Here is a 16,355-nt window from a genome sequence, read left to right as displayed (position 1 = left end):
TCCAGGGTCTGGCTGTGCTCCTGTCCCTCGGCCCCAGGATGCAGAATCTGTAATGACTGGTGCTCACCGGCCCCTCAACCCCCACCCCCCGCAGGGAGGGCAGGGGCCTTGCCTCACTCCACTCTGTGCCCAGCATGGGGCCTGGCACTACCTGAGTGTTCAGAAAGTGTCTGAGAGAACACAGAGGAGCTGGAAGCAAACTCCAGCCAGCACCAGGAGGCATCCTTACATTAAACAGCAACAGTCAGTGGAACCAGAGCCAGCACGTGCCAGCCTCTCTTTTCCCCTCGGTGTCACCAGGAGCCGACAGAGAGAAATGAGGCTCTTCTGGTCAGGGGCTTCAAGGAGGCTTTCTGTACAGTGTGTCTGCAAAGTTAAGGGACATGTGTACATGTCTGGATGTGTGCACTTCTCGAGGGCCTCCTCCCTGGGGATCAGTTCTGAAGCCTCTCTAGCGTCAAGGGCTACCTCCTGAGACCAAAGAGAAATTCTACAAAATTCACAGAAAATAAGGGGTTTCAGCATATCATAGAAAAACTGAAATTCAGTAATGTGACTATGAACCCAAGAGGAACAGGTTCTGACAGAGTTTAAAGGGGTCCTTGCTTCTCCTGGGATACTCAGAATGAGACTCTGCCACAGGTTTATAAAAAACCCAGGATCGCTATTTTTATTACCCTCTTCTATTGGCTCATCTCAAAGGAAATATCACCTCCTTAAAGGGACAGACAATGTTTTTCAACTTAAGACCTTAACAAATGAAGGAACTAATTTTTTAAAGTTCTCATCATCTTCCACATCATTCTCACTAAGGCTGTGCACAGGAAGGCTCCACTCTTGCCTGTCTGGCTGGAGTATGGGCTGTGAGTGTGCATGCTAAGTATGCCTGCATGCACGCCTCTGCTTGCCTGTGTTCAGGGGACCAGGCAGTGTGCACCAGAGAGACAGTGCTACTGTTATCCTGAAACATGCACGACTTATGAATCAGACCTGCAAGACAGTAAGGGGCCTGTTGGTCAGGGAAGGCGCTCCTGGCCACAGTCCGGCCTAAGACCCTCCTGCGTGCCTCTCTCTATTCTGCTTCAAGTCTGATAGCCATTCACGGCCCCCTTCCTTAGGGTTCGTGAAAGTCAGCAACTGAACTGAATTTTGAAGTGTGTATCTCTTCAACTGATATCTTTGAAATGTGACAACCTATGGACTATGAACTTCAAACCGTGAATATTCTCTTGTTTAAAAGAACGAAAGGGAAGAAGAGACAGCATTTGTAAAGGGAGAGGGCAGCGTAACATGCGAGGGAGGGAGGAAGAAAGAGCAAACAGCACACCAGGCTTCGTGCACCCCCAGTGCGCCTGTGACACCCCCTCCCGCCACGCACCACTGGGCATGGGGGGCTGCTTCAGGGGAGGATGTGACTGGCAGCCCCGGGGGGACAGTGCAAGTTGCCAAAATATAACCCTGAGGATGGCTTTGCCCAAATGACAAATGTCAGCCCAGTGAAAAGGGCAGGCCAGCTCTCATGCCAGTCTGCACACTAAAACCACCTGGGGATCTTCAACAAAATCTCTGAGGCCCAGGTCGTACCTCGGGGATTCTTACTTAATGGATGTGGGGCGTATCTACATGTTGGGAATTTTATTTTGTTATTATTATTATTTTTTTTTAAATGGAGTCTCCCTCTGTCACCCAGGCTGGAGTACCAGTGGCATGATCTTGGCTCCCTGCAATCTCTGCTTACAGGATATCAGTGATTCTTCTGCCTCAGCCTCCTGAGTAGCTGGGATAACAGGCACCCGCCACCATGCCTGCCTTATTTTTGTATTTTCAGTAGAGAGGAGGTTTACCATGTTGGCCAGAATGGTCTCCAACTCCTGACCTCAGGTGATCTGCCCATCTTGGCCTCCCAAAGTGCTGGGATTACAGGCATGAGCCACTGCACCAGACCTGCATGTTGGGAATTTTAAAAGCTCCTTGGTGATTCAAGTGCGCTGCCAGAGCTGAGAACTCCAGTCCTGGGCCAGGGTAAAGCTGGCCCAAGTAGTTAACAGGCGGCCTATACTAGCTAATGCCCTTTAGATCTCGAGCGGCCATACAGAGTGGGGTCACTACAAAAGCCCACTCAGGCTGCTGTGGCTGGACAGTGGGTTCTTTTCGGGTTGATGAGGGATTAGTACTCGGATGCGGAGAAAGAGATTAGACTACATCCCCATCTTCCTTACAAGGGATGGAGGAGGCTTGAACATGAAGGGAACTGGTGGAGCTGGAACGCAAGTAGGCTACACTATGCTGGACACCCCTACGGGACAACAGACTGGGGAAGGACTCTTCACTAGGTAGCTTTCCAAACACGGCCTCAAGGGGCTGCTAATCAGTTTTCAATAGGGGGAATTCCAGGGTCACCTCAGGGCTTAGACAAGACAAACTTGGCAGTTCCTTCCCACCCTAACATGTCACATTCTTCAACTGGGAACCCTACAGGAGACAGCCCCTTAGCCTCAGGAGGCGGGACTACATGTCAGGGTCCAGAAAGCTCCTTAGATTCCTGGGGCTTTGCGGATGTTCCCTCGAGCCTCCTCCTACAGGGCTCTCAAGCAGGCTCTTACCACATAGGCCCTGGGGCAGCCCCCTGTAACTGTGGAAGTCAAAAAGACCCTGAGATTCCCAAGTGAAATCAATGAAATCAGTCCATTTCATTTTCTGTATAAATTTCTATCTGTGCTTGGAAGAGCTGAGAGGATGCAGTTTTCTAATTCAGATAGGAAGCAAACCAGCATCCCAGAACAGCTGGGCCAGGTAACCCAAGGCATTACGGAGAAGCCAGTTTTTTGGGGGAGCTTCCCTCTATTTCTGAGCTCACAGGTAACACCTCTGGGAGGAGGGCTTCTTTATTTGGGGTTGCTGGTCTGTGTCCGCAACCCAGTGCCCAGCTAAGCTGGCTCCTGGGAAAGGGTTCGCATATGAAATGGGGGACTACACAACCTTACTGTGGGGTCACAAAAAGAAGATGAGTGAGACTCTCAGCCACCTGGTCCAAATGGCACACCTTAAAAGGCAGGGACCATTCCTGGGTCTCTGAGAGGGAGCTCCCTCATGACTTTTTACTTGCTCCTTCAAAGTAAGTAATAATAAGACAGACATGGCTTCTAAACAAGTGTTTTGCCTCCCAGACACTAATGATAATGAGAAGAGACAAATGTCAGTGACAGCCATCCCTGGGTTAGGGACAATATGTTGCTGGGTCATATCATCATTCAAGAAACAAACAGGCATCAAAGACGGATGGAGCAAGAGGGAGCCCACCAGTCGTGGTGTGACATTTTAGCAGCCTGGTGAGGTTAGGACCAAATGTGATGGAGATAAGTCCACGAGTGCTGCCAAACCAGGAACTGAGCGGGGTGTGGGGACATGGGAGGGGGACAGTAGGATGGAGCAGGCTGGTGCACATGCAGGCAGGACCATGCAAAGGACTACCCAAAACGTTTTTGCAAAGAATACAAACGCAGGCTGAATTCAATCATTTTTCAGCCAGATCATTCATTCTGGAAGACTATGTTGGCAAGTCACAGAGCCAAGCGTGACTGACCAAGATGGCCCCAGGCTGGAAATGACAGTCTATGGGATGGGGAACAATTTAGGTGATTGCAACCAATCCTTAGCACGTCCTGTGAAGCGTAGTGAAAACCAAAGGTGGAGAGGCCAAAAACAAGCACACAGTCTTTAGAAGTGCTTTGCTTTAACGACTTCACCGTATATATGCTTATATATACTTGCCGCTACAATTTTCTAAAAATAAAACCAACATGAAAATCAATTAGGCAACAGAAAAGAAAGATCAACAGAGTTTGGGGAAGACAGCACAGCAGGTTAAACATTGCAAACAATGATGACTTACGGCAGCTACAACCAGCCAACGATGAACCAAAGGTGTTCATGCCCAGCTGACCCCTCAGCTCAGGGGACAAGGCCACCGAGGATGTGATGTGCACTGCTCCCCAGGGGAACCACATGTGGAGGGGAGTGGGTGTCGGAACCAACAGTCCCACTGTCATGTTTTTATACCAGAGGTTAAGGATACCCAGTCCTTTTTTATCTTTGCGCCTCCCGACAGCCTAGCCCAGAGCCTGTAAGTGGTGGATGTCCGGGAAATGTGTGTTGAAAGATGGAATAAATGTGAAGGTGGCCTTGAGCAACTCCTCTGTTCCAAGGCCCAGCAGGGAGACACTGAGATTTCTGAAGGTGGTGTTCTGCTCTGGCCCGGGGTAGGGAACTGGCATTGCCACGGTTGAGGAATATATTTGGTCTCGGGCCACAGTCGACCAGGAAAAAGTCACTGACTGAAAGCACATTATGGGAGTGTCTGCCTATATGATTTGGAAAGTTTAATTGCATGCCAACAAGGGCCCCCCTGAAAGCCTGTGTTGCACAGATACCCCAGTGTCAAATGCTAACTAGAACCTTCAGCATAGACCTGCCCCTTTCCTGACTGGTGCAAGGTGAACACAGCAACACTGAGACACCGAGGAACAAAGTTGGGCCACAGGGGACAGGGGCAGCGGGGGGAGCAGGGCCAGCCTGCAGCACATGTGAGGCAGCCAGGAAGCCGGGCGCGTGCTGTCCCTGAGTACATGGGTGCTACACCCCTGACAGCCAGCAGGCAGGTCAGGCATGAGAAAGCTGGGTGTCCCCAGGTGCACAGACCTTGGCCACATCCTGGTGCCCAAAAGCTAAGTGTTTACACCCACCACCTGCACAGCACTTGAAGCACTGAGCAGTCCAGGGAGAGATGCCGAGCTACTAGTTTATTGTATTTCGTTTCCATTATAGACCATCTCTGACTCACAGAAGGGTATGTTCCAGAATTTTCATGTAAATACACCTCCACGTAGATTGTAAGCACTTTGCATTGTGAGATGATTAAGCTGGCAGATGTCTAGCCATAAACTTGGGAGAGAGCTCAGGGCAGCCCAGTTAGGGACCTGCTGTTCTCCCATTAGCACCAGCTTATTTTACAACCAAGCATCATTTACATATCATGAATGGCAATTTTATAGCTGACACATGGAACATTTCACATAAAGTAGAATTTACATGTCTGGGCTTTAGAAGTTGGAATATGTGTATACCTAGGTCTAGCAAAATACCATCTGAGTGCCTTGTCATAGCGTGGCGTGACGAGGCTTAAATCACACCCTCATGGGCACAGTCTCTGACAGTTCATTTTACTTATTACAGGGATAACCTACACTTTAGAATAATACTTGTATCTCCCTAAAACTTTGGGGTTTTTAGCAAGCATTTTCCCAAATATTCAGATCATCTTATCACTATAACATAGCTGCGGCAAGGTGGTAGATGTTTTTCACCCTACTTGGCCCGTGAGGGAGCTGGAATCCAAGTCAGTTCGGAACTAGGGCTGCAACTGCCAGGTCTTGGGATTACCAGGCTGGTGGCTATCTTACTATTCACACGCCAGGATCAGCATGGCCCCAGACAGGTGGCATAAAGGGATTTCACAGTCCTTGTGTGACGCAGGCTGTCTGGGCACCAGGATGGACCTTATAACCCTCAACCCTGCAGATGTCACCAGGCAGAGCATCAGGGGCAGGGGGTGGGCTGGACATTGTGGAGCAAAAGCTAATACCACACAACAGTCCCTCCCCGTGCTCCGCCCACTCTCTCGAAAGGCTCTGCACAGCCTGGGCACACACACTGGACGCCCGCTAAGACTTGCTGATGAACTGGGAACTGATCAGGTAGACAGGGCTCTGCCTGCCTGAGCCCCTCCTGTCTGCACAGGTCAGCCCCAAGGGGAGCCAGGCGGAAGGAGGAGCTCCCTTTCTCATGCTTCTTAATTTTGCAGGGCGCAAGGTGCTCAGAGTGCTTCTAGGGAGAGCGGTTCACTCCATCTACAATGCTGCTAGTGCCCTTGTTCCCCCTCGAATGAATCTACTGGATGCAATAAATGTGGACTGACCCCCTTTCCCTGGTTCGCACTCGGCCCTCTTTTCCCTGGCCCCAAGCAGCCTTCCACTGGCTGGCATCCCCCTTTGGGCATGGGACGTTCACCAGTGTCACCAGTCAGACTCAGAGCAGACACGGTACAGGTGAGGGCACCAGCAGCAGCCGCCATACGCTCAGGGCATAGCTGGCTGTGGGGTCTCCCACCTGTGCCCTCACAGAACCATCGTGCGGACAAGGGTGCACATCAGTAACTCCATGTACAGCTGGAAAGACTGAGGCACACAGCACTCGGATGACTTCCACGGTCACACGGCTGGTGAGTGACAACATTCACACGGACACACAATTAACTCCCAGCCCTCATAGCTTTAATTGGATCTTTTGAAATACTGTTCGCACCAAATGGCGATTCCGCATAGACTTCCCCACTCTTCCTCAGGGGAAGGAGATAGAGATGGGGTGAGATAGAGGAAACTACAAATTATCCTTAGTCTTTCAAAATAAATTTGTGTCTGGATTTCTAAAGTGTGTGGAGATTCAAGGGCAGGGCCTCTAGTCTCTTCTAAGTCAGACTGAATGAAAACAACCACGATATAGGACACAAAGTTTGCTACTTACATTTACTTCAGTTATAGCAATATCAACGACGCTACCAACAACAATTAAGGCATCAAAAGTGTTCCATGCATCAGTGAAATAGTGCTGTTAGGGCAAGCATTCAGAAGCCACAGAGGAGAGGAAGCACCACAGGAAAAAAGAAGAAAAGGACAGTGTTATAAAAGGGGAACGTTCTAGCATCGCGCCACACGGCTACTTGAAACATCCCCCTAAAATAAACATGTTAAAGATACGCCACTGTGGGTATCACTTCTGACACAGCAACTGAAAACAATTAGAGACATCCTATCTTACCTTGCCTACTAGTGACCGGGGTAAATGCTGCAAAAAGGCCTATCCTACAAAAGGTGATTTGTGTCTACAAAAGGCCCTGGGATAAGGCTCTACCCTGAAATGCTTCTTGCCTACAGCTCTCATTAGGAAATCCTAGATTCAGATCAAGTGACTGGGATCTGTGACTTGTCCAGGTGATGCCACTGCAGGGCAGGGAGCGGAGTATGCACAGACAGAGAAGAGAGGACACAGGTGGCGGCCACGCCAGGTGCATACTCACGTCTGCTTCGCTGAGGGCCACGTCTATAATGCTGCCGATTACGATGAGGGAGTCAAACGTGTTCCAGGCGTCACTAAAATACCCCTGGACAGAGCAGGCGAGGGCAGACGTTTATGAGCATGTATGAATGACCCGCCGCACGGACCATATAGGGGCGAATCCGAGTCCCTGCCGCACCCATGGCACCCAGGTGGAGTGGGAAAGCCAAAGGGGAGGTAACAATACTGTCCACTGGTGGAAAGGTGCACAGCAGGGTGGTTGTGCACCTTTATGTGTGAGAGAAGGTGCACGCACACACACACATGCACGCGCGCACGCACACACACTCATGGTCCTGAGTGGCACCAAACCAAGCAGAATATCCGCAGGGCCGAGGAAGGCAATTTGGCAACCTTGTCCTAGGACCCAGAGGGATGATCCCAAACCCTCATGAGCTGATGGACTCCTTCCTTAGAATCTCCACTCGCCCCACTTAAAGAGCACTGTCACCAGGCACTGCGCACATTTCCATTTCTGTGCTCCTTCAAAGGGACCAGCAACGCTCTCCAGTCCTTGCAAGTCCAGCCTGTATTACAAAGGCCATGTCTTGTGGCAGGATGACTGACACAAGTCCCTGTCTTCAAAGAACTCTCAGTGTAGAGGACACAGACGGGTAGATAATGGCTTACAGGGACACAGGCACCGTGAGGCACAGTGTCGTGGCAGAGACACCGGCTCCTGGTTGTGGGGGTGGTGCTTAGTGGGGGGAAGTCAAGGCAGGTTCTGTAGTAGAAAAGAGTATGGAATGAAGAGGATGTTCCAGGGCTCCCCTGTCCTCCACAGAAGCCAACAGGCTCCTTCTTCCATCTCAGGTTTTGCTTTCTTTCCCTCCCACCTTTCACCGTCTAGGCTGAGAGGAGTCCTTCCCATCCTGCAAAAATAGCACCAGGTTCCTCCCCACCTCCTGATGTCTCTACAATCCTAACTGCCTAACCCCAACTCCATCTGTTCAACTTCACCCTTCTTCAAGGTCAGATAAATGCTCCTTGATGGAACCTTCCCAGCCCCGGCTGTCTGCACTCCCTCATGCTGACTCTGAATCTCTCACGTACTGATTGCTGAACGTGGGGTCTTTGTCTGTAGCTCTACCAACCAAAAGCCCTGAAGGATGATGACTGTGCTACATATTCAGTCCCCCGACTTCTCTAACCCCATTATCTAGCCGGAGCCTTGAACCCAGTCAGTGCTTGGCATGTGCAATGTCTCCTTTGTCCACCAACTTGTACCCTGCCTGTCATCCAGCTTTGGTTGTTTGTTCAGGTCCTCCTATCTTGCAACAATTTTGAGAGTACAACATCCCCACAATTGTGACTTAAAATCTATATGTATGTGCCAGACATTTTATATCTTCTTCTAGCATCAGCACAGCAGGTGCTAAATGAGTGCCTGTGGTCTCTCGACACCCCTGGGAAGCTCCTGGTTGGAGAGGGAGGTGGGGAGATACTGCACAGAGAGCCAAAGGGGCAAGGGACTGGCTGTCAACAGCTCTGTCTATAAACCAACTGTGTTTTTCCAAAGAGTCTGGACACTTTTTGGAAACGAAAATTCAGGTACAAATTATATACAACAGGGCCCAGCATGTTTACAACTGGGTACATTTAGAGCTGCATTAAGAAAATCAGAACGAAAAGTACTTTGAGGTGTCAGGTCCCAGAAACTTGTGATGAAACGCAGACCCAGAAGCAGCCACTGCAGAGCCACAGCCTTTTGCGACAGTATAGAAGATGTGGACGTGCCGACTGTCCTAACAGCTGGAGTAGAGACGTTTATTCTAGTCACCGTTCATCAGTCCAGGTGCATTTACGGGGGAGCTACGACACTGACTTAGGGTTTGCTTCTTAAATTTCATCTTAATAATGTAAGATCCCCCCACCCAACCGCCGTGGTTTCTAACCAACTCTCCACCTTTCTCCCCGCCCTACAATCACAGTGCCTCTCTCCCATTTTACCCTCACTGACTGCTACCCTCCCTGGCCCATCTATCAGCAGACCAAAGGAATTTGTGAGCTCCAAATCTGACAATCTATGTATAAAAGTCTAATGGGAAGGTCTATTTTAAAAACAGCACAGCTTATGCTTTCTAGCTTTCCTTTGCATGAATTCATGATTCTTGACTGGCAAAACTGAGCAGAGATGGGCTGCCTTTGAGGTCTAGACCAGCAGTCAGAGGTGAGATCAAGAGCTAGCCTCAGGTTGTAAGAGAACACAGCAGAGTTTCCTTCATCCAGGAAGTCTCCTAACAAGAAAGCCAGCTGAATCAATGTGCTTAGTGTTAGAGCTGACAGCCCCTGTTGCGAATGGATAACAAGCAACTCTCCGACTGGTGGCAGTGCCACAGACCACACTTGGAGGGGCAGAGCCTGCCCTTTTCTTCCCGGAGTTAAGAGTAACTCAAAAGCTAAAGAAAGCGCAGTGATCCTTCCCCTCCCCTCTAGGGAGGTATTTATACCTTGATCAAACATTTGGTCATGAGTAGCAACTAGAGCTCCAGAGTACTGACAGGGCGGAGGAGACCCAGGGTCCGCCCTTCGCACCTGCTGTGGAGTGTGCCCCAGCCCCGCCTGCATTTGTACCGTGTGCACCGCTTCTCTCCATTATTTATGTCATTTCCCAGAGGCCAAACCCACCACATGGGTGCTGGAGGCCAGCCTCTGGCTTTGAGATTTTATTCCTGAACAGCTCCTGTCTCCCTCTTCTCCAGAATTATCAGTGTTCTCTCCTTCAGGCCATTTCCATCGGCCTATAAGATATCCTCAATGCTGGTGTGCTGTGATGGATAAAATCCCTTTAAATCAGCACAATAGGGGTTTAACATTTCCTTGGGATGTTGGAAATTTTTGGCAATTTCATTGACTCTCTCTCCAGAAACCCCTTACACTCACAAAACTTTGCCCAAATCAGAATGATTGATGGACTGAAGGGTGATGGACACCCTTAATATAGGAAGCAGGAGGCAGGTGACTGAAATCACAGGCCCTGACCAGGTGGCTCTGACAGGAGTCCAGGGGAGGGAGAAAATGCCAGCCCTCCCATTCTTCCCACATACTGTTTCCCTATTTAGTAGCCTCTTGTTTAATAAAATCACTGTCAAGTGGTATGACTCAGTTCCCCCACCCTTCACCCACCAAAGGCACCAGATTGCCTTTGTAACCAGAAGATAAGATAAGACAAGACATGACTCCTAACAGAGGGCCGGCCCCTCTCCCTGCTCTCTCCTCTTGGCCTATGATGATGTGTTCTCCTGCAACTGAATTCTGAGGCCAGAACCTCTCAAGTGGAACCACCAGTCAAATCTATATTATTTTTGTGTCCAGCTCTACCTGTCTGAAAAGACCAAGCAAGTCAGCCACATGCAATAATATGTGTTACGCAGAAACATTTCTGACTCTGACTCTTAAAATTATAAATCAGACTAACGTGGGCCTCAGGGTCAGGAAGCACCATTATTTCTAAGAACACTATTCTCACCATCCATCAATGTTTGTCTCCTGCTGGACAGTGGGTTCCCAGAAGGCACACCTCTTCTAATTCCTGGACCCCTTGCCAGGATATGACACAGGTGTGGCACATGGTAAGGGGGCAATGTTTGTGGAATGGTTGCAAATGGGAAACAAGAAAAGTGGCCCAAGTCCAGATTCCTTTTGCTGCCTAGATTCACTCTCATCTGCAGATTGGAAGAAGCCTATATAAATAATGTGCCTTTTGTCATTGACCATGGCAGCCAGATCTCTTCCCTGTTTCTGGCAGGGATTATTTGGGTAGCATCTGACCCAAGTGATAACCCAAAGTGCCAGCTTTTGGCAGAAACTATGCCTGACAGCTTTCTAACTAGCAAAAGCCTTTCCAAAGGTAAGTGGGGGATTAAGGGAAGATGTGTTCCACTCTGCTCTACCCAGATACCCTGCGATAGAAAAGCAGGTATCATCTCATGTCCAGAGGCTGCACCTTCAGGATCATCCTTTTATTCCTTTCTTTATTCCACCAATCTTACTGAGCTACCACCAGGAAGCAGGCATCACGTGAGGCACCACACAGCCAGAGACAGAAGACTCAGAGACCTCAAGCAGCTGCTCACCAACAAACAGAGAGGCACACATGGAGTAGTGTTGGTAACGATGGTGCATAGTAGGCCCCCAACAGATGCACGAGCAGACGAGAGGGCTGGCTCTGGCTGGGCTGGTGAGGATGCTGTCTCACAGGAGAGAACATTTCCCACAGGCCTTCAAGGATAACAAAGAGGAAGCAGGGCATCCAGGCAGAGTCGCATGGGCAGGGAGAGGTCTAGCATGCCAACACTCTGGGATGGGGTGGGGAAGAAGAAATGGCAGGGAGGGAATGGCAGGAAATAAGGCAGAAATACACAGGGGCCAGTGCTTCATGGAGGACTTTGAATATTTGACTAAAAAATGGTATATGCTTTCTCAAGCAATAGGTGGCCAGTGCCAAAATATCACTGCAAGAGTGGTCTGGTCAGCTTTGGGCTTACAAAGGGAGTATGTAGAAGGGCTGAGGCCAGAGGCAGGGAGACCATTTTGAAGGCAGCCAGGCACAGTAGCTCAGGAGAGAGAAGGGCAGTGCAGGTCCGCATGCCACAGAGGTGGCCACTAATGCTCTGGCATGTATGCATCTTACCAGGCAAGAAGAGGACCAGGAGAGGGCTCTGGGAAACCTCAATGTCAAAAGGACAGGATGGAGCCCAACAAGAAGCCCAACGTAAAGTTCCTAAGACAGTAATATTTGGTTTCAAGTATTATTTGCCATTAAAAGTAAATCTCCTAGAATAGATGGGGTCATGAAGAACTGAAAAAAACAGTATCAAATTCTCTCTCCGGCAGGTGGAAAAGGTACTCTAGGAAGATCATGAAGAAGCTTCACTCCTGCAGGGGACCCTGGAGCAGCAAACAGAGCCCTTGAAGGCAGACGGGACCAGAGGACCCAGTGCCCATTCTGCATCAGCTCTGCCCAGCAGCATTAGGACAGCACCAAAACTCCTTCTTCTTTCCCCAGACCTAATTTCTCCTTACTTTTTCCAGCCCAAGTAGCTAGGAGTATAAATTAGTATATTTTCAGGGTAGAATCAAGATCAAAGTGCTTTAAAGGACTAAGATGGGAACAAAGTATGGCTCACTGGAGAAGGCCGGTAACCGCAGCAAACAACCTGGCCTAGAATGCAGCCTGGATGAAACGCCAGGTGGTAACATCCCACAAAGAGGGAATCCCACACAGACCAGGCTCTTCTTACTCCACAGAAGTGCTCTCTATACCTGCTGTAGCCAGCACTTTGAAAAAGGCCTTTCTTAGTCAATCTTCCTCGTTGGAGCAAGAGAACTTGTTGGAGAATTCCAGCAGCTGGAGGGAAAGGCTTGGAGAATGGGGCTTGTGTCTCACCTAAACTAGGGCCTGCTTTTGAAAACCCTACAGAGGCCCAGTCGACCCCAAGTTGAAAGTATGACCTAGGCTGCACCAGGTCAATGCCCAGCTGGTAGACTTTCCCTTCGGGAACCCACAATCAGCTAAATCACCTGCTTGCTTTTCCAGGATGCTTTTGCGCTTCGGCTACTAACCACCTTCCACTCTTGCCCGACCAGTGCTCCAAAACACCTCTTCCCATGCCGTGAGATGGCCTCTTCCACCATGGAGGCTCCCAGCGTGGGGTTTCCTCCCTCGGTCCCCCTCCCACTTCCCTCCGGGCTAGCAGAGGCTGGGTCATCTCATCTCCCATGGCCTTAGGCCATTTCCCTCTAAATATGCTCTCTTAGGAGGCTCCGTTTCTGCATCAGGCTCCTTTATATAAAATAAGTCCTTAAGGTCAGATTTCTCAACTTTCTTTAACTCTTCCTTTGGAGAAGGAATGACTTCTCACCTACCAGTAAGAATTTTGTCTTACCTCACTTTGTATATTTATTTTATGAAGCAACTGAAACCCTGCCGTCCTGTGTCCCCTAACAGAGATACTGACGAGTCCTCCTAGAAGGTATGCCTGACTCGGTGGAGAACCCTGCCATGAGGAACCCTGTTACAAAGCTCCTCCCACGAGACAAAGGCTCTCCTGAGATGAGGCTGAGGTCCCATGTGGCCATCTCCTCAGAATATTCCTCCTTCTGCAGCCTCGAAAACCTTGTTCTTCAGCCCGACTACCCCACTGACCAGGAGGGAGGAGTCCTCCCTGGCTTCTTTGGGACCACTTGCCTGGGCTGGGCTTGTGAACACTAAAGAGAAGAACAAGAAAAAAAGGGCAGGAAAAATTTTAAGGAGGGCATTGCTTCTTGGTGAACTGATACTCTCCCACTCAACCAGGCACACGATATAAACTCAGCCTCCCCTGGCCATGGGGAATGCAGCGACAGTGCTCTTCAAGTGTGGAGATGCTGCTGCTACTGTCTTAAAAGCTCTCCCAATTGTAATGTGAGGTTGTCTAATGCTATGAAGATATCTTGCTGAGTAAAACTACAAGCGGTACAATTTCCAGCGGAAATCAACCATTTAAAAACTCTGATCTATCAGTACTAATTATAACTTAGCTACTCATTTCCCTTTGGTATCACCTGTCTGTTCGCATGCCACTGAACTCTCTTCCCAGGTTTGGAGGTCTTCCAGGCAACTGTCAGCCTACTGGGCAGTGCACTACTGGGCTGTCAATGCACTGGCCTGCTGAAGGGAGCAAGCACAAACATGCACACACACACACACACACACACACACTCTGAAGGGAGCAAGCACAAACACGCACGCACACACACACACACGTACACACACACACACACACACACACACACACACACCATGGGTGAATGTGTTTCTCTTCAGCCTGGAACAAGCTTTCAAAAACTTCAGGCTTAATCACCTGGCAGGGGAAGACATGGCCCAGGTATCCAGGAAATGTTCCACAGAGAGGCTCCATGTCACACTTCTCAAGTACCTTCAATGTTCTCATTTTGCAACCTTTTCCATCAGTCCAGACAAATATTGTTCAAAGAAGTAAAGGTGAGAGGGAAGCAAACCAAAATCTCAAAGGAAATTAAGATGAATTTGGAAAAGGAGGAAATGCTTATGTATGTAGATATGGACAAGTCACAGTAGATAATAACATCTGGCCATGCATAAGGTGCCAAATTTGACCCCACTGCAATCACCCCAATTAATCACTTACAAATGTCCTTTCTTTTTGGTCCACAAAGATCTGACAAAGATTGCATAGAGATTAATTCAAATTAAAGAAAGGAACAGTTTGGAATTAGAATTTCATGTAACTATGGAGTATGTGAAACCATCCATTTCATAATCCATGTCTAACTTAATTAAATCAGTGTCGTCAGATACCTTACACAGAGATAACTAACTGGGTCACTGAACTCTGTCATCTCTAACTCTGAGTTTTTGACTATACTGGGAAAGAAACTGAGGGCCAAATATCCCACATTTCAGCTTGATGTGGCTCCTCTGTCCAGGGTTTTAGAGTGAGGGACCATCCTTGCTTGATGATGAGGAGGCAGTGGTGCGGGTAGGAGCAGCAGTGGCCGACAGTCTGCGGCGTGGAGCTACATGCCAGGCACTCTGTTAAGCAGTGCGTACATGGTAATTCTTTACTCCTCATGACAACCCCATGAAACAGCACTATTAGCATCCTCATTTTATGGGTGAGGAAGTCGAGGCACAGAGAAGTAAGGAACTTGTTTCAGCTGTAAGTGCCAGAGTAGAGATTTGAATCCAGTCCCGTTCCACAACTATGCAATTTGACACTGAACTACACTGCCCCTTATCTGGCAGCCGCTGACAAGTGGGGAACTGAATTCACTCCCTCCCAGAGGGGATACAACGCGTTGAGTCGTCCAGCACAGTTGAACACATTTCATGTCTCATTTTGTGTTAAAGTCGGAGAAATTTTTCTAAATTAAGCAAACAAAAGATGGTATGGCTGTGAGAGGTCTGCAGCTGGTATCAGCACTTCCCTTAAAGGGTAAAAAGGATGCTGTAGACCAAGAACAAACAAAACCAAAGTCTTTAGACTAGATATCTGAAAGTATAATCAGGGTCAAATTCTTCCTGATGGGTTATGTTCAAACATTTTCTCTAGTGCTCAAGTAATGAGGCAGGTTTCCCTGACACAGCATGATACGTATTATTCTAGAAACAGAAAACTGGCTTTCAAAATAATCTCCAGTTTACAAATTTCCAATTCTAATCTCCCTTCTTCTGTTTCTCAGAATTGTTTTCATGAGGTTTTGTTCTTGCAGATTCATTCTCCCATATGTACACACATGCTCTAATCAGATTTTAATGTTCTCAGGTGGTAACCCAGTTAGTGGCCAGAACAATTTAGCATAATTCAGTAACACAAGACTAACAGGAAGCGGGTATTTCTCCAGGGTGACTCAGCAACAGCCTTTGAAAAGTGGGTTCTGTAACTCACCTTAGGCTTAAAGGCGATGACTTTCAAAACCATCTCGACGGTGAACACCCCGGTGAAGACCATGTTCAGGATGTCCATGGCGTCATTGAACATCTTGGACTGCTCGTAGTGCTATGGATGAAGACAGAGGGACTGTTCTCAGAGCCTCCGCCACGATCTCACGTGCTTGCACATGGAGGCTCCCAGCCCTCTGTGCCCCTGCGGGCATCCTCCACAGCCCAGCGCCCTCGCCCGGCAATTCCGCTGGCATTGCAAGGTCACGTGGTGAACTCCCACAGAGTGCAGGCAGGTCTGTGACAAGATGAGGATGATTGAATGATGAAGGGGGAAAACATATCCATGTCCTCTGCTCAGGATAAAGGGAATTCACCCTTTCTTCTGGCAGGGCTTTATGTTGAGGGCCTTGACCAGAGCACAATGCAGATACCACCAAAATGTCTATGAATAAAGGTAGAATTTGGTGAGGGATAAATTTTATGCCATGTAAGTTTATGTTGAATAAAAGGCAGTGTTTTCTTGATTTAACACTTTTCCCTACATCAGCACACAGTCCTTTTCATTCAAAAAGAACTCTTAGATTAAGAAAAATGCCAGAAACTTTATCCCTATCTTTAGACCTACTGTCCAGACAGCACTGAGAGCTGGTTCGATGTACTGAAGTTCTTAAAGTCAGTGCAAAAGCTGGCTCTAGACCTTGGTCTTTGCTTCCTGTCCTCGTGGAGTATCGACTAGGCATGTAACTTTTGAAAACATTCACTGTTAATACCACACTAT

General features: G+C 48.7%; 1 protein-coding gene across 21 annotated transcripts in view; it reads right to left on the bottom strand.

The window, feature by feature from the left end:
* The window catches only part of LOC105480573 (calcium voltage-gated channel subunit alpha1 D), a 327,130-nt gene that overhangs the window by 43,509 nt on the left and 267,266 nt on the right, over nt 1–16,355 (bottom strand). For 11 of the 21 annotated variants that reach the window (XM_024792372.2, XM_024792373.2, XM_011739648.2 and 8 more), the window contains 3 exons: nt 15,582–15,692; nt 7,133–7,216; nt 6,580–6,663 (listed from right to left, as the gene is read on the bottom strand). In XM_024792372.2, the coding sequence (XP_024648140.1) occupies nt 6,580–6,663; nt 7,133–7,216; nt 15,582–15,692 (279 nt within the window). The remainder of the gene's footprint in view (nt 1–6,579; nt 6,664–7,132; nt 7,217–15,581; nt 15,693–16,355) is intronic. The other 10 variants (XM_011739659.2, XM_011739661.2, XM_011739655.2 and 7 more) reach the window with 2 other exon arrangements.

Source organism: Macaca nemestrina, chromosome 2 (genome assembly GCF_043159975.1).
Source record: "Macaca nemestrina isolate mMacNem1 chromosome 2, mMacNem.hap1, whole genome shotgun sequence".
Classification (NCBI taxonomy): Eukaryota; Metazoa; Chordata; class Mammalia; order Primates; family Cercopithecidae; genus Macaca; species Macaca nemestrina.
The sequence above is the reverse complement of the archived record's forward strand: the minus strand, read 5'-3'. Positions and strand labels throughout refer to the sequence as shown.